Raw genomic sequence first — 19,499 nt, forward strand, 5'->3', positions numbered from 1 at the left:
GCCTGGCTGTTTTAATGTGTATGTACACAGGTGGACCAGATTAATGGAGAACATTCTATGTGGTATAGATATAGTACATACAGGCTGACCAGATCAGTGGAGAATTTTCTAGGTGGTATACAATGTAACTACACAGTACATGCATGTAAGAGGAAATACATTATAGCTCACTCAATCTAGATTGATTTCACCCATTCCAGAATCTTCTGGGAAGTGCTAACATATTTGGCTGAGTGAGGCACGGTCCCTGTAGCCCAATGTGATTGGTAGTTATTCTTGGCAATGATGTTTTGTACATAGATAGGCAGTGAGTCATCCAGGTTTCCTGGAACTTGGACTGGCTAGTAGGTTGGAGAGAGTTATAGAATGTGCTAGAAGGGGGTGAATGGATAGTATATAAGCCAGAGAAATTCTGCAGTAGACAGAGTACCCAACACCTCTGCTCTGAGAGTTACGTCACTTCTGGCTCTGAAGCGACTTGTTATAGTCAGTCCTGTGTTACCTGCTGACGTGTTATGTTTGTGGAGATACTTGGCCTGGGAGACATTTTTGCCTGCAGATAATTAATTTGCCTTCATTGGGGATAGACACCATTTTTGTGTCAATGGACATTGCTACGGAAAAGCTGTGATGGGCTGGATTCTTAGCTGAACATTATTAAGTGAATCATCATTCAACGCATCAACTGGACGTGGTCGTCACAACGTTTGGACTCTGCACGTTTCGCCGTGGACATATTTCGTGGATTTTACCCCGGATCTATACCGTGGATTATCGCAACCTGCGTTTGGATTTACGTCGAAGGAATCATTCATCGGTGCATCGCGGATCATTCATTTGTGCATCGAACATCATATTTGGACATTTCCAGGGATATTGCGTGTAATGCCTACGTAAGTAATTCCACTACTGACATATTTGTTTCTCGTGATCATTATTGTACTGATGTGACGCCGATTACCAGTCTGTACCCACAATATCACTGTTAATAAACCGCCTGAACATCAGTTGATTGTTTCTTTTGTGCGATCATTCTCAGAGTGATTTTTGGTCGTAACACCTGTTTATGCCTTTCAAGGCACCAAAAAAAAAAAAAAAATAGAAAAGACAGTGAAATTAATGACAGTAATGAGAATGATACAAATCGTCGTATCGTGATCCTTCTATAACGATAGGGTGTTTTGTTTGTTTGATTTTTTTTGTTTCGTGTTTTTTTTTCTTTGTTTATGGTCCTTCGTCCATGGATAGCAGGCGTCGGACTCGTAACGATATGTTCTACCTTTGAAGCGAGCGAACTCCTGGGCCCTTGCCTCAGCGAATTGGAATCCGCAGCGGACATAGCTGGTAACCATGGTAACACTTCGGGTATCTGCGCCTTCGAGGCATCGCTGCGGGCGTGCATGGCAAAAGGCTCCCAATTTGGAGCAGGAGGTGGGTACATAATCTGAAGCATCTAACTAAATACACATTTAAATGCAGAAATAATGAACTTGGCAATTTTATATGCCGTCATGAAGGAAAAGTGAACGAGATCTGGTGCACGCTTTCATTCCTGAGAGACAGTTTACTTAGTCCTTTGGTTTACAATATCACTATAGGCCTAGTATTACTCTTTGACTATTTGCCCCATCGCATTTTCATTTCCTTTGTCCTTCTCAGGGGACGTATATTACTACAGCCAGTGATCTTTTGCTTTTCCAACCAACCAATTAACCACCAAAGTAACGTTCACAACAATCAGCCAAATTTGCTAATTGTTTCGGTACCAAGTCAGTGAATCAAGTATTACCACAACCATATCCATTATCGGAATTACTTATATGGAATTGAATAAGTTATAGAGCCGGACAAGAAAACTCTATGTCGTGTGTGTCTGTGTGTCTGTGTGTCTGTTGCTTGTTTTTTATTTTTTTTTATTTTTTGAACTTGGAAAGTCAACTTGCGGAAGGTCAGGACACTTTCTTCTTTATAACTTCTCGTCGTTGGTCGTGAAAAGCTGTCATGAACACATGAACTTCATAAAAATTCTGCAACTTATCTTTTCTCCGGAAGTCAACGTCCGTAACATGTGAAGTGAACAACAAATCAAGTGCTTTATTATTCGAGGTAGCACGACACACGCATACGGCTTCCTCTGCTGTGTAACACAGGAAACAAGCCAACCTTGAAGAGTGCAATAAAACGTTACCATCTACGTTAGATATACCATTTACTATATACAATTAATTTGGGAAGCTTGTTAGAGCCGGTTATGGTTTGTGTATACTGAGCATTCTGTGGACCCCAATAGGCCTTATTAGTTTGTGCCCTTTTGGCAAATCAATGCATATCGATGAACAAAGTGTGAAATTCATTAAATCTGTATGGAGATAACCAGTTAATTTCATACTCTTTTACGTGTGTCTTTTTCTTGTCTAGCCATGCACGGGAGAGTGGATATGTTAGCAATCGACTCATTTTCTTTTTTCTGTTTCTGCTTTCGAATTCTACAATTTCAATCTCTTCCTTTTTCCTCACTCTTCTCGGTCGTAGAGGGATCTGTTTTTCTAGGCCCGGAGAGAGAGTTGAGAACTGTATACGTCGGTGATGACGTCACAATGTCATGCAGCCTGGCAAACGGGTCTGCGGGTCTCAAAGTGACGTGGATCAAACAGGAAGGACCAACAGGTAGGGTCTATAATGATAAGAAGAAACTGCGTTCGGACATGATAACTCATTGACCTGATCTAGTATATAAAAATTACATGTATATCAAGACCTCCCGGGGATGTAGAGGTGTCGTTAAAGCGTGGTCACGAAGAGCCTAATGCTTCCAAAAGTTACTAAGTTCATTTTTCAATGAATTTAGTGCCTTTTAGAAGCAAGCTCTTAACTATGTAAACTAGCATGTAACATAGAATGGAAGAAATCTTTGGAGCCCACGCCCTGTCAGCAAAAAGCAAACAATGTGCAGTAAACTACTGTATGAATTAAAAACAGCAACACCAACAACACAGCATCAGCAGTAACACAACAACAACGACGACAATGCGCACGACAATAACAACAAATTTTCATACTCAAATTCAAAGGTTTTATATTCACTTCTTTCAACAGAATGTACAAAAATTATAAATTCGACATACGTTTGAAGGAACGATACATAGATAGCAAAAAAAAAAAAGTGGGAGTAGTCATTACAACATGAGGCATTTTTCATACAAACACATGTATACATTCTGCGAAAAAAACAATAAAAATCATAGCAGAAGCGGATCTAGGGGGGGGGGGGGGGGTGGGGGCGGGTTACAACCCCCCCCCCCCCAAAAAAAAAAAAAAAAAAAATCCGGGGACCGTTCTTTTTTAAATCTTATCTTTTTTTTTTTAAACTTGTAATTTTTAATTTGGCAATGACCTCTCTACCAAAAATAGTGGTGTTTTAGATGCAAGAACACGCCATTTTCACTCACAGATTTTCAAAAATTCTCCCTACTGTGGGAGGGGGGACACCCCCTCCCACACCCTCCCCCCTCACTCGCTCCGCTCGCTCGGGCTCGGTCGCTACGCTCCCTCGCATTCCGCCCCAACCCCCCCCCCCCCTTATAAAAAGCTAGATCCGCCCCTGCATAGTCCCCTAAAGACTTTGTGCATGGATGTTTTATCCAGGGATTTCTCCTCGCCATGAACTCGAATACCTGGGACGGATCCTGGAATTCCGTTCAGGGGAGGCGCCTTTACAAAATTAAAGGGGGATGCACGCGCCCGGTCCCCCCCCCCCCCTCCCCCACCCCCGGATCCGCCACTGAATACAATGTATAATATTATGGCAACCTGATCAGAATAACGTCACATACATGACAATGATTTGTATTCAATTCAAGTTTAAGATCCTCGACAAATCCTTGTACCTACACAAATGAGTCTCAATCCTAATCTTCTAACTTTCAACTTTTCTAATTCAAATCTTCTTTAAAAACTTATTTATTTGTGAATAATGAATTTTTTGTGCATGTATGTGTGTGTTGAAAGTAAATTGTTATTTACAGTATGTTTTGTGATGAGATTGTAAAGCGCATAGGGAACACAGAGACTCCAACCCAAAGTACCTTCTGATCTGGAGATTCTCCCGCCTGAAACCTCTAGCAAACGGGAGACTCAAAGTTGATGTGTGCGAAGCGCGAAATTCCCAGGGTTCTAGATGTTCTCTGGTGCTATCTAAGGCTTATTTTTCAACATACGATAGAAATATGTAAGAAATCCTTTCCAACGGGAGACAAAGAGCCAGGGCGGGAGAAATTAAATCTCAAACGGGAGAACGGGAGATTTTGCAAAAATGTGTTTTCGGCGGGAGATCTCCCGTCGAAAACGGGAGAGTTGGAGTCTCTGGGAACATTTGTTATATGCGCTATGAAAATTTCAATTTAATTATTATTGTTATAATGTCTCATATCTTTGCTTTTGTTTAATCTCTTTCTCTCTCCTCTCTCTCTCTCTCTCTCTCTCTTATATGATGCAGTTATCTCATATACACAAGACCCCCGTATTAGAATTCTGGGAGACGACCTCACGACCTTTGACCTTCACATCTCATCCGTGAAGTCACGTGACGCAGGGACCTACCTTTGTCAAGTCAATACATCACCGGAAGCAACCAAGACCGTCGTGTTGCAAATAGGACGTGAGTGTAACGAGTCTCGCTGTGTCGTGATAATGTCTCCGACCCCTTTTCTCTCTTGTTTTTAATATATAACTATATAACACCTCATCCATTATATTTTTCTTTCTCTCTTTTTCTATACATAAATTATACCTGGAAATGAATATTTCTATCTATCTATCTATCTATCTATCTATCTGTCTATCTTCATCTATTTTCTGTACTAGTAACCTCATTATCCGTGTTATATCTACGCATAGTCATAATATTACATATCTGCCAGCTATCTATACCTATGTCTGTATGTAATATCAAAAGTATAAGGTGGTCAGGAATCAATAAGGAAGTTGAACTAATTATCAAGGTAATCTTCGTTATTCAAACTATTACATGGCATTGCGATCACATATCAGTTTATTTTGATTTGATATTGACGGATAGCTCTTGTGTAGTTACTTATGCAAGAGATGTGCAAATACGCTGCATAATCGGAGACGTTAGTCTATATTGTAAATTCCAGCCTTTAAAAAATCCCTTATCATTTTATTCAAAATTCAAGGTATACCAATAATCAAGTCAGTCCTTATTAACAACAAGACAACCCTTGTCGAGACGCTTAATGCAGGGAAGACCCGCCTACCGACTGAAATCTCCGTCGACGAATCAGCGCCAGCGTTACTAGATTGCCTAGCAACAGCGTTTCCGCCTCCCGAGGTTGCGTGGATCTCATTGGCTGGAAGTGACTCCGCCTCGCGCGCACGGATTTCAAGGGGAGATATGATACGGGGAATGCGATTGGTTATTGGAAATGTGACCATCGAGGACGAAGGGCTGTACACCTGCCGTGCATCCAACGGGTATGGGAGTGTCGACGTGACAGTCCGTCTTACAGTGAGATGTAAGCTTCATCATTGATTCTTGCCGTCACTCAATTCCACTCTGAACCTATTGAAAAATAGATTATGATAACTAGCAGGCCTACAATGTTGTCAAGTTTGTGTCTTTTATAATACCTGTCACACGCCATAGAACCTATTTTACATCAAAACAGAAAGTTTGATAGAAAAACAGGAAGTCAATACATTTTGAAGAGTTTGTTCGCAAAAACCGGTAAGTCCATTTTTGAAGATTTTAAAGTACGGTCTCTGTCATAAAGTACAAAATAACACCTTTTAAATGACATATTGGTCACTACATATAAAGGTACATTTTTGGAGTTATGGTCAAAAAAAATCTTTCTTATTAATCTCTTTATTTTTCTTGACCTTTAATCGCAAATATCTCCATTTGGCAAATATGGGCTTATCGGTTTTTGCGAACAAACTCTTCATTTCGTTTATTACGTGCACAACCATGTTGCATATATGGTGAACTTGTGAATGTCAAGTGAATGTAGACGTATATCCCTCGTAAAGTTCGCACACATCACACACACACACACACACAAACACACGCACATACACACACACGCACACACACACACACACACACACACACACACACACACACACACACAAACGGGTTTTGCAACAGAACTCAGCGACAGATGCTTTCTCGAAGGCTTCTAATTGATAATTGGTCATCAAACGCGTACTATATTCGGATATTATTAATTCTGGTATAAAAGCCGAGAAAATTTGGGGCAATCATTCACTTCAAATACGTAGGCCTATCATAAAAGAAAACAACAAAAATCAGCCAAAAAACAACAACAACAAAACAAAAACACAAGACAAGTTTTGCCTGTATTCATCTTTCATTTTCCTAGTCGACTTTTGCTATCATTTCTTCAATCCAGACATGCCTAAAATAAAACCCCTCCCTAAAGCGATACACGTGGGACTAGGCAGCTATATCAGGATATCTTGCGAAGCCGATGGCGTTCCGGCTCCAAAAGTCAGTTGGTCACGTGAGGACGGTACATTCGTCTGCAAGGGAAGGTAAATTTTTGTTTACGCGATGATCGGCAAAGTCATTCCAATGTCTTCCCAGTAAAGATATCATGAGATCAAAGCTTGTTTTGACTTTCATAACAGTTAGTGGTGAACGTTCTCTTTCCATTTCCTTCATATTGTATTTGAAATATTTGAAGTTTTTTCTTTTACCTGGAAGAGGCGTTAAGAAGTGGTGATAATGAACAAAATAGAGATCACATCACATCGAAATGGCTTCCATGAAAGAAAAACATAATGACAAGGTTTAGGGGCGATTATACACGTTGTCACTATTATTATCTGATTTTCATAGTTATCATTCATTCATTATCTATCACCTTATAATAGTTTACCGAAAGCCGAGGAACACGTATTGATCATTCAATAAACCAGGCCATAATACAATGTAGCAGGGAGGTTCCAGCAATAGGGGCGGGAGGAGGAGTGGGCTGGGGGTGGGGGTATTAACTATATCCCATGGCCCGATGTCCTGAATTTTTGCAGACACATAAGCATGAAATTTCATGACTACAAGTATTCTGGGGGGGGGGGGGGGGGGTGTTTCATCAACGTTTGTCAGCGCTGACAACTTGAATCACCATAGTAACAGTCAGTGACCAGAGCATCTCAGCCAATCAAAACCAAGGATTTTGCTGAAATTGTCAGTTGTCAGCACTGACAAACGTTGATGAAACACCCCCCCCCCCCCCCCCCCCGAATAGACGTTTTTGTCAAATGTTCTCATTGCATCAGAGTTCTCGACAGTACTGACACCCATCCACCATTATGTGGTGGAGGTGGGGGTGCAGTAGGTTTTTATAATAATGATAATAATAATATTAAATCATTTATCAAGCGCACAAACTATGTCTATATATTCTACTGCGCTTCAAGAGCTCTTAAATTCCTATGTTGCACAATGCTGCATTGTATATGGGAAGTACAAAAAGAAATAGGCCATGCTAAAACAAAAAAGTTTTCACTTTTGATTTAAAACTGTCTAAAGTCTGACATTTCCGAATGTCTAATGGTAATCTATTCCACAACCTAGGGGTTGTGGATCTGTGAATCCGGTAATCCGTACAACAGATATTTTTATATTCATGATGTTATCTTGCGTTTTTGTTTATTACCTTTTATTTGTTTTTCGTTACACAGGTACCTGGTCATTGTTCACTTGAAGCCCTCAAAGTATTCAAACTACGTCTGTTCAGCTCGGAACGCAGTTGGCACAGTTACAACCAGCACCGAAATAACAGGTGACTACAGGGGCAGTATAGACCAAATAATTACTGCTATAGGCGCGATAGGCCAACTAGTATGATTACCATTCTCACGAATCGCTATCTTGATTATTATACACGAGTGCAGTTGGAGCAAAAGTACGATGACAGATGGCTATCAAAAGTTTACGGAACTTGAAACGCACCTCTGCCGTTCTATTAACGACATTAAGATTTTTATTGCAAAATGAGCTAAGCGCCATTTTTAAACATTTCAAAGTAAGTCCATCATCAGACAAAGTAGAATTAAACCTTCACAGTAATACCTCACTAATCTTGTGACATAACAAGGAATATTCTAGAAGTTATGATTAAAAGTATCCCGTATTTTCTTCTTGTTTTCTTTGTTTTTTAGCAGCTTTAATCACAAATATTTCAACTTGACAAAAATAGAGTTAGCTCGTTTTCGGATAAAACTCTTCACATGGTCCCACCCCCCCCCCCCCCCCACCCCCCTTGCAGGGACCCAGTAAAGAGTAAGTCATCATGGAAAAAATACACAATGATCGCACTGGGTTTTAGCAAAATTGCATTTTCGTCTCTTGTTTCGATAGCTGGATCCTAACTTATATGAATACATGTAACTCGTTTCTCTGTGATGTCCTCTCCAGGTCGACCAAAGGCGCCTAAGTTCTTGAGTCCACGGACGGGATCTCGCAGACACGCCTACAAACTGGTCCTTGATCCAAATGTTGGCACGCCCTACCGCATGCCTCTTCGAGTGGACTCTTTCGTCATAGCAATACGGGAACATACTGCATCACGCGTAAGTAATGTGGGTCCTAGTGAAACGGATACACAGGACGATGCATCTCAGTCAACTTGCTAAACTAAACGTAAATATACGCATAGTCAAAATGTTTTCAATTACTGTTCGTAATGCAGCCATTTGAATGCTAAATGATTTTCAAAATGCGTTTGGTATTTTTTTATTGTATGTGTTCTTGTGTATGTGTGTGTGTGTGTGTGTGTGTGTGTGTGCATTTCTGGATTTGATTGATCAGAAGAAATGCATTTTCTTTTTCACATGGCAAATTTCAGCATTGCAAAGACAATAATTCTTGACAACAGCCCATGACAGAAGAAATAAACAGAAATTTAATTTTTCTTTTTTCAGAGATATAACAATAGCAAAATGGTAACATCGATACAATTCAGAATCCTAACAAAAGCGATCAAAGGAAAAGGCAAAAAAAAAAAAAGTCTCTCACGGGAAACTCAAAATAACCCGAAATACACACACACACACAAAACAAACACACTGCAAATGACACAATAAAAACAGGAAAAAAAAGCGCATCCAACACACCGATCTGTAGAAGGAGTAGCGATCAGTGGTTTAACATTGCTCAACATCATGCGGACACTTTGCTTGATTGTTGATTATCGTTCGGGTACTACATGTATTATAAATCTCTTGTCTTCATCAGGAAAACTCTGCTATGGTTCCTTCCTGGTACGAGCAGGTCATCGAGCTCGAAGACGGCGGTACTTCGCGCGTCGAATACGTAATTAGAGACCTTCGTGCCGATACGTCGTACGAAGTGATGGTGCGTGGAAGAAACGTGTTTGGAGCCGGAGAGGGCGCTACGCTTCTTATCAACACTTCATACGGTAAGTCTGCAGCTGCAGATGCCTGCCGCGTCGAACGCGGATCACGCATTTAACGTCATTACCTCAGTCTCTACATCTAGATTGTGTGTTTGACACGACTTTATCACCGCTTGCGCCACGTTTTAAAAAATTGGGGGGGGGGGGGGGGGCACTTCCGGGTTTCGTGAGCTAACAAGTACCCCCCCCCCCCCCCCCCCCCCCCCCTCGAAAAAACAAAACAAAAACAAAAACAAAACCCCAAAACTTCTGGTGCCACTCTCAGGTTTTTACAGCTGACAAGGAAAAAAAAATGTCTTCAGCGCAAAAACAAAACCTTACCGACTCACACTTAAATTTTCTAATTTTTCGATATTGCTTGACTAGCATTACATAGATTTGAGCGGGAAAAGAATCAAACTTAACAGACTCACACACACACGCACACACGCACACACACACACACACACACACACAATCATACAATGTCTTCAGTGTCAGTCAGTAATTTCCTTTTTGACTTTTTGATAAAAGCTCATCTTGTAACGAAGAATTTGCACTCTTTGTCCATTGGCTTCCGAGACAAAGTCAAATGACACACTAGAATATTGATCTTGCAATGAAAATGTTGGATTCTTAGCAGAAGATTCACATTGCCTTCACACAGTAATACTGTCCTATTTTTTTCTTTTTCATTTTTCATGCAAATCGTGCGGAAGCTGATCTGACCACGCCCCCTGGAAACCAGGTCACCACAGGGTCTATGAAGTCAGGTATGATACTACTGTCGTATGTACTTCTCATATTCTTACTAAGTATTATACTGCCAAAATAATATCATGTTACAACATTATGAGGACAGAATTATGACACTATAAAGTGACATTCGTACGAAACCTAGGGGGAATTCACTGTATCAAGTATATCAATATTAATCTAATGGATATGAATTGGTGAAACAACCATAAATATAATGGTAACAATTTAGTTAAGTTGTTGTGAAAATTGTGGAAGAAAAAATGAAACAAATAATTACAATGATGGTAATCATTACAACTTTTATCATGAATTTTGTATTTCTAAGTATTATTCCTATTATTGTTATTATTATCATCATTGTTATCATCATCATCACCATCACTAAATTGCCATTATCAATATTTTTTTGATTTATTAAATTTTTTACAGTGTTCATGATCATCAAAATCAGTTTGATGACTTTTGACAACTTTGGTAATAAAAATGATATTTCTGGTATTTGTTGTGTCCTTTTTCAAACTGGAGTCACATGAAAATCTCCTTTACATCTAATTTTTCCCCATCTCAGAAAACAGCCTCGAATCTCCCATGCTGACTAGCAAGAGTTCCACAGTCCTGTCTGTGTCCTGCCCCTTTCTCATTCTATGGAGTGCTGGCACTTTGGCTGTGATGGAAATCTACATGATCGTTCTTACATTTCACTCTTTTTTAATATTACTGAATTCAAATGCAGTGGCGGATCCAGAGGGAGGCACAACAGGCGTGCGCCCTTCTTTATTTTTGGTTAAAACAAAAGAAAAAAAAAAAGGAAAAAAAAAGAGGGGTGCATGCACCCCACTTTAATTTTGCAAAGGCGCCTCCCCTTTTACGGAATTCCTGGATCAGCCCCTGAAATGAGATCTTAAAATTTCCCCAATTTTGAACGCAACTTTATAAAGAGTGTGCAAGGATAGTTACTGTATTGTGAATGAGAGTAAGCAATTTTAGGAAGAGCATGGACTCTTTTTGGAGAAAGGTTCTAACAAAATCTGCAGACTTGACTACATGAATATAAAGTATTCCTTTCACCAGAGTACATGTATTTGTTGCTGCTACACTCTGCAACAAAGTGGGTTGTATTGATCTTGTAATATTGTAGGTCCTATATCGTACATGGTTTGATAAGAACTTTTATCTCAATTGGCATACTTTTAAATAAAATATAAAAACATGCCAATTGAAATGAATATATTATAAACAGCCTCCTAACTTAATTTTGAAGATTTAAAATACTGATTGGAGTTTTAGGACACCTCATTTTTCATTAATGCAATCCAAAACAATATTTCTACATTATTTCACATCAACACTGACGATATTTTGGAAAAAAAAAACAATGAATATAATGAATTCCCAACTCCCATGGAAACTTCAGATTTTGAATTATGAGGTCTTGTCACCTCAATGACAATGAGTTGACAAAGACATGTATTTACTGTTAAAGTAGAAATTTTTGCAGTGTGGTTATACTTGCGCGTTTCGCACAATCAGAAGCAAGCGCAAAAATACAAAGTGTACAAGCATGGGAATATTTTTGCATGCCACATATTCCAGTAGTTAATGTCCTGATTCCATGGAATTAAAAACATGGGAAATCCATCTTACCCAGCCGAGCACAAAAAATTACTCGCACGAAAATATCCACTTTTACAGTACTCTATACACTGGTAAATGAATGAGACACAACAAACCATGTTTTCTTTGCACATATCATAGAATATATTGTTTCAATCTGAGACTTAGCCTCATTCAAGGAACTTAAGTAATAAAATCACAAGCTTCTTCATCATTCATTGTGTAATTTTGACTACATATCAATCTTAATACAAGTACAAAGTAATATCTCATCTATGCATTTAACAACATGATAAAGTTGCAAACATTTCATTCACACAATGAGTAACAATACTTCTACTCAAAGAGCAGCTAACACTCTTTACATCTACCCAAAGGTGTGGAATGACTTTCAATATTAATCTGCCTTCACCACATTGTGAATATAATCCTTGAAAATTTGGAGGCAAGGATTTCCAAAATCCAGAAAAAAAAAAGAAGGGAACTAAATATTGTTATTTACACACAGATATATTTCATATGATAAATATTCAAGTAGCAAAGTCATTACTCAGCTAAGTCTCAAGACAGCTTGTAAAGTAAAATGGTTGTATCAAGTTGAACAGTTTTGAATTTAGACTCACTTCTAGCATGTGAGCTGGGCATACTAACTTGTAACACCCTGCCTCCTGTTAAACAAGATACCAATCACTTGATTCTCAATAATTGAAAATGTGTATGGTCATCAATTTCTTGCTCTGTAAATTTCTTGTGGTGTTTACGCATTATTTCGTATGTCATCTAAGCGTATTTGTCTGGTCCTTGTGGGTCATTAATATAGAACATTTTTCTGCATATCATTATCAGGTAAACCAGAGGAAGAGTGGAAATGGTTTTGATTCCAAAAGCAAACAAAACAAACAAAATAGACCCCAAAAAGTTGGAAAAAGAAGAAAGAAGAATCAACAACTGCTGCATCAGTGGTTGTATCATGTTACACAGCTGTTTGCAAACATTCAAAATAGGTCATTTTCTAATCATTGTGAGATAACATGGATTAATAATGATCTAGGAATGTTTACATACCAGCATGCAGAAAAAAGGAGGAAAATGAACTTAAAACCAAGTTTTGATCAGCCTTTCTGCCAGATATACTTCCACTTCACTATCCTCTGTGCTAGTGATCTATTCTACTTTTCCATCTATCTTACACCATTTTGCAACACAAGATACTGCAATCTGCAAGATGGAGTTTGGAACAATCATTTTGCAAAGTCAGAAAAAGAAAGGGACAAATCAATAAACAGAAAATTAGTCAATAATCTCTTGGCAACTAAAAGTACCCACTATGCCTGTTCTATATCAGCATGTATTTGAAATAAGGAGAAATGCCTGTTTGACATTTTGTTATGTATGTTGACTGCTTGATCTTTCCATTGTCAGTTTTGAATAGTCAGAAAAAAGACAGCCTGAAGTACATTGTATAACCTCCTGAGCTGAGTTATATCTGATTGTGAGAAAAAGATTCATCTCTAGTTGTTCCTTTGGTTGTGTGGAAAGAATATGTGTGGTCATCTTAAAACTGTGTTGAGGGATTTCAGCAGCTGTGAGTCGTTAAGGATAGTATCCAAATGCACCAGTGTTCACAAACTTTGTAGACGACTAAACAGAAGATATGGAGGAGATCTCATCACTAGTCACAAAAGACAGGAGAGGTAAAAGTATGCGTTCAGCTGGATAGAAGTGGCTCGGGAGTCCTGCGAACGCACCCAGGTGCGGCCTGATGGCTCTACCGGAACTGGAGGGGGCTGATCCGGAGTCCGATGCTGTCGCGCCCGATCTCTGTGACCTGGGTCACGCGGCAGACCTCACCTTTGTACTGGGGCAAGTAACACGCACCGCTGAGTGGACACTTTTCAACGGGCTTTCCTCTGTATGGGAACACACACAAATTAAAACACAATGCAATGAATAACAAGTGCATCACAGGTCAATGATGTCACAGGCAATAAATTCAGTTTTGTTTTGTTTTTTTCACCTAAGAAGTGTGACTGTTTAAGACAGACCAATTAAACATACAAAGTGTACGTTCGAAAACTGCTCAATGTTTTATTCTATTTTCTGTTTTAAATTTGATCTACCAACTATTTATTTCCACTGTAAGACATCCTTGCAAAGAACACTACTTTTGTAACAGTCAAGACATTATTCTACTTTACAAGAGATTAGAGTAAAGCAATTGACCAAATTGTAGCACATTCAGACCTCTTCAAAATACTTAGAGTTGTGGGCAAAGTATACTGCACATGTAATAGTGATGAAGTCAACTGTATTGAAAACGATGATAATCCTACTCCAAGGAATAATGACAACAATGCTGATCGTGATGATGATGTTGATGATGATAATGGCAATGATGAAGAAAATTATCTTGATGACGATGATGATGATAATGATAAGAATAGATAATGATGGTGATGTGATGAAGATGTTACGGATGATGACGATGATGATGGTAATATAATGATGGTAGTGACGGTGATGTTATGATGTGACAATGACGATGATAATGATAAGAATCTTGATGATGATGGTGATGTGATGACGATGTTACGGATGATGACGATGGTGATGGTGACATAGTGATGGTGATGTTATGATGTGACAATGATGATGACGAAGATGATGACAGTAATAAAATTGACTACATTCGACGATGACGATGATGAGGGTAATATAATGATGGCAGTGATGGTGACGTTATGATGTGACGATGATGATAAAGATGATGAAAATTAAGACATCGACATCACTCACCTGTAGATAGGCTTGTAGGAGGCTGCACAGATGTCAAATGGATTGTGTTCGTCATAGTTGAGCTTGTGTGCATCTGTTGGGTTCTTCTCACAAGCCTGTAGGATCTTACGAGTCTGTGTAGCATGAAGCAAAATAAATTATACCAAAGGGGTTACATACCAGGAACAGGACAAATAGAATTTCAAACAAGAAAAAGGCGTTTGTCTGACAGGAAGGCAGAATCTAACAATTATAAGTTAATGCAAATAACAAGCAAGAATAGCAAAACAGGCATGTATGAAACTACAAAGATTATGTCGAGTGAGAATTATAAGGTGTTAAGTTGCCACTGAAGCCATAGTGTTCAAGGCACCTCGACACCCTTATTATTCTCCACCAACGACAAAGTGAGAGTAAAATGCAATAGCTAACCTGTCCAGATTTACTCTCCACACTAAGAACACTTCTTCACTAAAAGAAAAACAAAAATCTCACAGAAAACAGAAATTCCACATCCATTTTTACATCGTAATTACTAATTAGAACTGAAAGCACTATCCACTTTTTCTACAAGAGATTTAAAAAAAAAACAGCCATAAAAGAATTAATCACACATCTTAAAACAAGGCAAAATCTAAAAAGAAGAAATACAGCATACAAATTTAAACCACATGATTACTTTGTCACATTATCTATGTTCAATTGAAGCAAATTGCAGCAAATTACAGCAAAATTTGATATGGTTGGGAGGCCTGGGGTTGTTATAATATTGCTTTTGGTGAAAATGACTTTTTTGGATTAATAGCCAGATAATCAGTTAAGTGATGTCCTGTCCATATCCTAGCTGTCTTACCCCAAAAATAAAACCACCACGGCATGTCAACGAAAACGTGCTCCCATTTGATGCAGTACTTTGGCTGCCATGTTTTATTGCTCTCCTGAACATTTGACATTTTGTAGATACGATATCTTGTCTCCCAAGCGACGATAAGAATAATTTGTTACATTATATCAAGTCAGCCAAAGTCTGTTGCATCCTGGATCCAGGACTCTATACAAATTCTTACACACCTGCTGCGCTACGTCAGGCTTGGGGCCCAGCTCCAGCAGCCTGCGGGCAAAGCTCGCCGCCGTCTTGAAGTTCTTGAGCTTGAACCAGAGGTTGATGGCCGTCCGGAGGGTGAGGATCTGGTGGATGGGCTGGAGGTCACAGTGGGTGAAGTAAGCAGCCAGCTGAGGGGGAGAGGAAGGAGAGTGAGAACAGAAGAGAAAATCAGTATTGCTACTTCTTACAGTGCACTCCTTTTATAATGAACATGGTTATAGAAACAATTCACAGAAATGGAGTGATATTCAGGTCCACAAATAATCATCTATTATCTGCAAATAGCTTTTCTGTCCCGCTATAACAACATTTTGATATTACAAATTAGAAAAATGTGTGTGGCACAGCTTTGAAGAATTCATAAGGCAATGACTCCATCAACTTCAAAACTACCACGTGCAGTAAAACAAAAGAAATGTTATGCACAACTGACTCCATGAAAACAACCCTATATGAGAATTCCAAGCAAATTTACCTGTCTCCCCAAGCAGTCACCGTCTGAAATGAAATAAAACATGACCCTCAGGAACTTTTTGCTTTGTTCATACTGACTTTTTTTTCAAAATGAGACACATGAATTTGGAATATCGTCTTCAGACGGATGGAGCAACCCTTCTTCTGACGTAAAATTTCAGGAACCATCTGTGACAAAGAATGCTATGAGACCCAAGATTGGTGGCCAGTTGACTTGAGAGTGTCTTGATTGGTATATCTGGGTCTATTGGGGAAGGGAGGATGCAGGGTAGTTTTCACAGACCACCAACCCACCTCACAGACTCTCTTCTGTTCCTCCAGGTTACTCTTTGGTTGTTCCTTCCGATGGTTCTCCATGGACAGCCCAACGATGTATTCTCGGCAGATGGTGATCAGCTGCTGCGCCTGGTGGGAGGGGGAATGGAAATTGTTTAAAATCATTTCAACCCTTGAGCACTTTAATGGTCTCATCTTGCAACATCAGCCTCAACTTCCTGGAGAGAGTAAATTTCACAAGTTTTTTGGATGGATCTCACGAAATTGATTACTGTAAAATTGGATATTTTTGCGGGCCTAATTTTTCGTGCTTGGCCGGGCAAGAGAGAGTTTCGCGTATTTTTAATTCCGCAGAATCAAGACATCAACTACTGGAACATATAGCACGCAAAAATATTCGCATGCTTTCATTTTCGCGATAGCTTCTGGTTGTGCGAATGAGCGAAAAATTCAACACTGCCAAAATTTCCACTTTTACATTATGAGAAATTGTATGACAGATTAGGGGAATACAGGAATGATATGCATGTATTGAAAGCAGACAGAGTTACACTCAAGTTTTATAAGAATTGCATTTTCAACATCCAAACAAGAGCTGCTGCAGGTGGTTCAGCAGGTATTTCAAGAGGGGTGAAAATGGGTAGGTCACGGATTAAAGAAGGGTACTAGTTAATTGCTTTTCTTTTCTCTTTTTTTTTTTTCTTTATGTCTGCCCCTGGGCAATATACCACCCTCAAGGAATCTTGTACAAATTTGATAGGTTTGAAATATGCTAAGATTTGAATCAGTGATTGGTTCCCTCTAATGTTTGGAACTTAGTTCCTGATCACCCATATACACATATTAGCAGCTGACTATGTTTAATAGATGCAATAAAGTGTGTGCTATAGTTGCTCACAACGTCTTACAAAGACAGCTTGCCGCATCATGGGAAGTCAATGAAACACACAAAGATCCACATCAGAGCACCCACAATGGTCTGTCTTCTAGCCAAACGCACTACTAATATGAGACTTTATCTTAAGATAATTACAACAAAGCTCACAGGCAAATTAAGCAATTTTGTCTCATACTCACGATATCATAACTTTGGTGCATTCTTATGTACAAAATTCTCTTTAAAAAAAACAACAAAATCAAATTCTCACAGGGAAATGCAAGAGAGGAAGATTGAAACATTTAAAACTAAACATGATTGCATTCAAATAAGTTACAGTGGTATGATTGCCTCTTTAACCTGCTGAGGAGGAGTCCCAAGCATACTCGGGCAGGGGTCTATGGGAAATGCATGTTGAAGCAAAATCAGCCCATCCTCAACGGGTCAAAAATAAGAATATGAAAATAAAGCAGTCCAAATATATATTCATAACTGTGCCACCCCAACAATTCCAAACATACATGCGATATTCTTAATTCTATTTCTTTTTTTCAATGTTTTTATTTTTATTTATTACCATTATTTCTTTTTTTGCATGACATCTGAGCATGTTCGGGGGGGTCGCACAAACTTTTGATGAAATTGAGAATTACCTCTGTGATTTCCTGCTTGGTATCCACCACCAGGAGTGGCACACTGAGGAGGATGTTCCTGAATCTATTGATGGCCTCAGGAAACTTGCCCTGGGTGGTCAGCTGGTAGGCAGCCTGTAGTCTCTGGACCAGGTGGGCTAGCTTCAGGCCCACAGCTGGCTGGCCCCCACGGGCTCCAGCTTCTCGCCTGGTAGAGACGGGCAGACAAGAAAAGAATGATTATAATATCACTTTCCATCAATGAATTTAACAATAATTAAGTACCATCTAGAACAACCAAATATGATGTGATTTCTTATTCAAGGTCGAGTTACTAATATTTTGTTAATTTTGAAGAATAGACTTGTTTTGCATGTTTCTCTTATCATTTCTGCTTTGGACAGGAAATCCCTGTATACTAAAGGCTACATTTTGGTTTCATTTCTTGCTCTAACATCTCACCTGTATATGGGTCAGTTGATGCATTTCACAACTGCTTATAATGATACAAAATTTTGCCATGTTTCAATCATTCTTTTCTCCATATATTTCTTGGTTTTGTTTGTTTTGGTTCTTGTTTAAACATACTGGTACACAAAGAATAATCAGCTGCACAGAATGAAAGGGACAGCTTACCACAGAACTGACAAAGACATTTTACATTCAAATACGAATAGTTACTTATTCTATGCACTAGTCTCTAGGCAATGAATTACCAGTTTAACAAAGTACCTCTCTTCATTGGAAAGGATTTAAATAGACTGCTGTTCATCAAAGTAGTCTCTTTCTTCTCATACCCAGACACTCTATTTCGATGGAAAACAAAGCCTGCCCTCATTGACCAAACGTAATCAAGTGAGGAGTATGGTATAAAGTTGGCCTCTGAGTGCTATATCGTATGTCCCCCCCTCAAAAAAAAAAAAAAAAAAAAAAAAAAAGGGACCCTCTGCAATGATAACTTTAAAAATAGTGAATCAATCCAATCACAATTTCAGGGTATGAAACTATAACTTATTTCCCACGTCTTGCAAAGAAACCCATCTGATTTGCTTCAGTGGTCAAAGAGAAATGCGGATTTTTGGAGAGCATGTCAGGAATCCCTTCCCTCCAAGTTCTGCCCATTATTTTCACACAGTGATATGTAGTTCCAAGAGCATCCAAGTGTTAAACTTGGAAGAATCACATCCACGACATGCTTCACAAAGATTCTCTGCAAAATAGGTGAGATGTTTTATTTCTAGACCCTGAAATAGCATTCAGACACGTTACCGTAAAGTTCCGTGTATAAGACGCACTATTTTTTCGTCGGAAAACGTTGAAAATCGGGGGTGCATCGTATACACGGGTACAGTCGAATCACGGAAAAAAATCCGTCATGTACACCCAATTTTATAAGGCCAACTTGGGGCCATGTATGCCCATCGACGTTTGGAAGGTAAGCAATCACTAAAACTTACGGATAAAAGAGCGATCTTTCAATCTGGACACACACAAAAGCTGCAAATACGAGATAAACTTACATCGGCCTTGTGCAGTAACGATGT

The 19,499-nt window shown here is 39.1% G+C and overlaps 2 protein-coding genes across 2 annotated transcripts in view; one reads left to right on the plus strand and one right to left on the minus strand.

The window, feature by feature from the left end:
• The first annotated feature begins 2,597 nt into the window (after positions 1-2,597).
• Positions 2,598-10,872, plus strand: LOC139736526 (limbic system-associated membrane protein-like). Its single transcript, XM_071647275.1, has 9 exons — positions 2,598-2,667; positions 4,496-4,657; positions 5,196-5,534; positions 6,435-6,576; positions 7,729-7,829; positions 8,465-8,619; positions 9,284-9,467; positions 10,163-10,216; positions 10,802-10,872. Exons 1-9 carry the CDS (start codon positions 2,598-2,600, stop codon positions 10,870-10,872), a joined length of 1,278 nt encoding a protein of 425 aa, XP_071503376.1.
• A 2,712-nt stretch (positions 10,873-13,584) lies between these two features.
• Positions 13,585-19,499, minus strand: part of LOC139736543 (coatomer subunit alpha-like) — a 65,608-nt gene continuing 59,693 nt past the window's right edge. Inside the window, exons 23-27 of the mRNA XM_071647293.1 lie at positions 17,977-18,163; positions 16,465-16,575; positions 15,663-15,824; positions 14,613-14,725; positions 13,585-13,726 (exon numbers count right to left, since the gene is read on the minus strand). Of these exons, the coding sequence (XP_071503394.1) occupies positions 13,585-13,726; positions 14,613-14,725; positions 15,663-15,824; positions 16,465-16,575; positions 17,977-18,163 (715 nt within the window). The remainder of the gene's footprint in view (positions 13,727-14,612; positions 14,726-15,662; positions 15,825-16,464; positions 16,576-17,976; positions 18,164-19,499) is intronic.

The sequence above is a fragment of the Diadema antillarum genome, unplaced genomic scaffold (genome assembly GCF_040938485.1).
Source record: "Diadema antillarum isolate AM-2024a unplaced genomic scaffold, OU_Dant_1.0 seq00000651_RagTag, whole genome shotgun sequence".
NCBI classification, from domain to species: domain Eukaryota; kingdom Metazoa; phylum Echinodermata; class Echinoidea; order Diadematoida; family Diadematidae; genus Diadema; species Diadema antillarum.

Coding starts and splice junctions, on each gene's coding strand:
- LOC139736526 (XM_071647275.1), top strand. CDS start 2,598: ATGTCATGCAGCCTGGCAAACGGGTCTGCGGGTCTCAAAGTGACGTGG. Junction 7,830..8,464: donor AACCAGCACCGAAATAACAG/GTGACTACAGGG, acceptor TGTCCTCTCCAG/GTCGACCAAAGGCGCCTAAG. Junction 8,620..9,283: donor GGGAACATACTGCATCACGC/GTAAGTAATGTG, acceptor TGTCTTCATCAG/GAAAACTCTGCTATGGTTCC.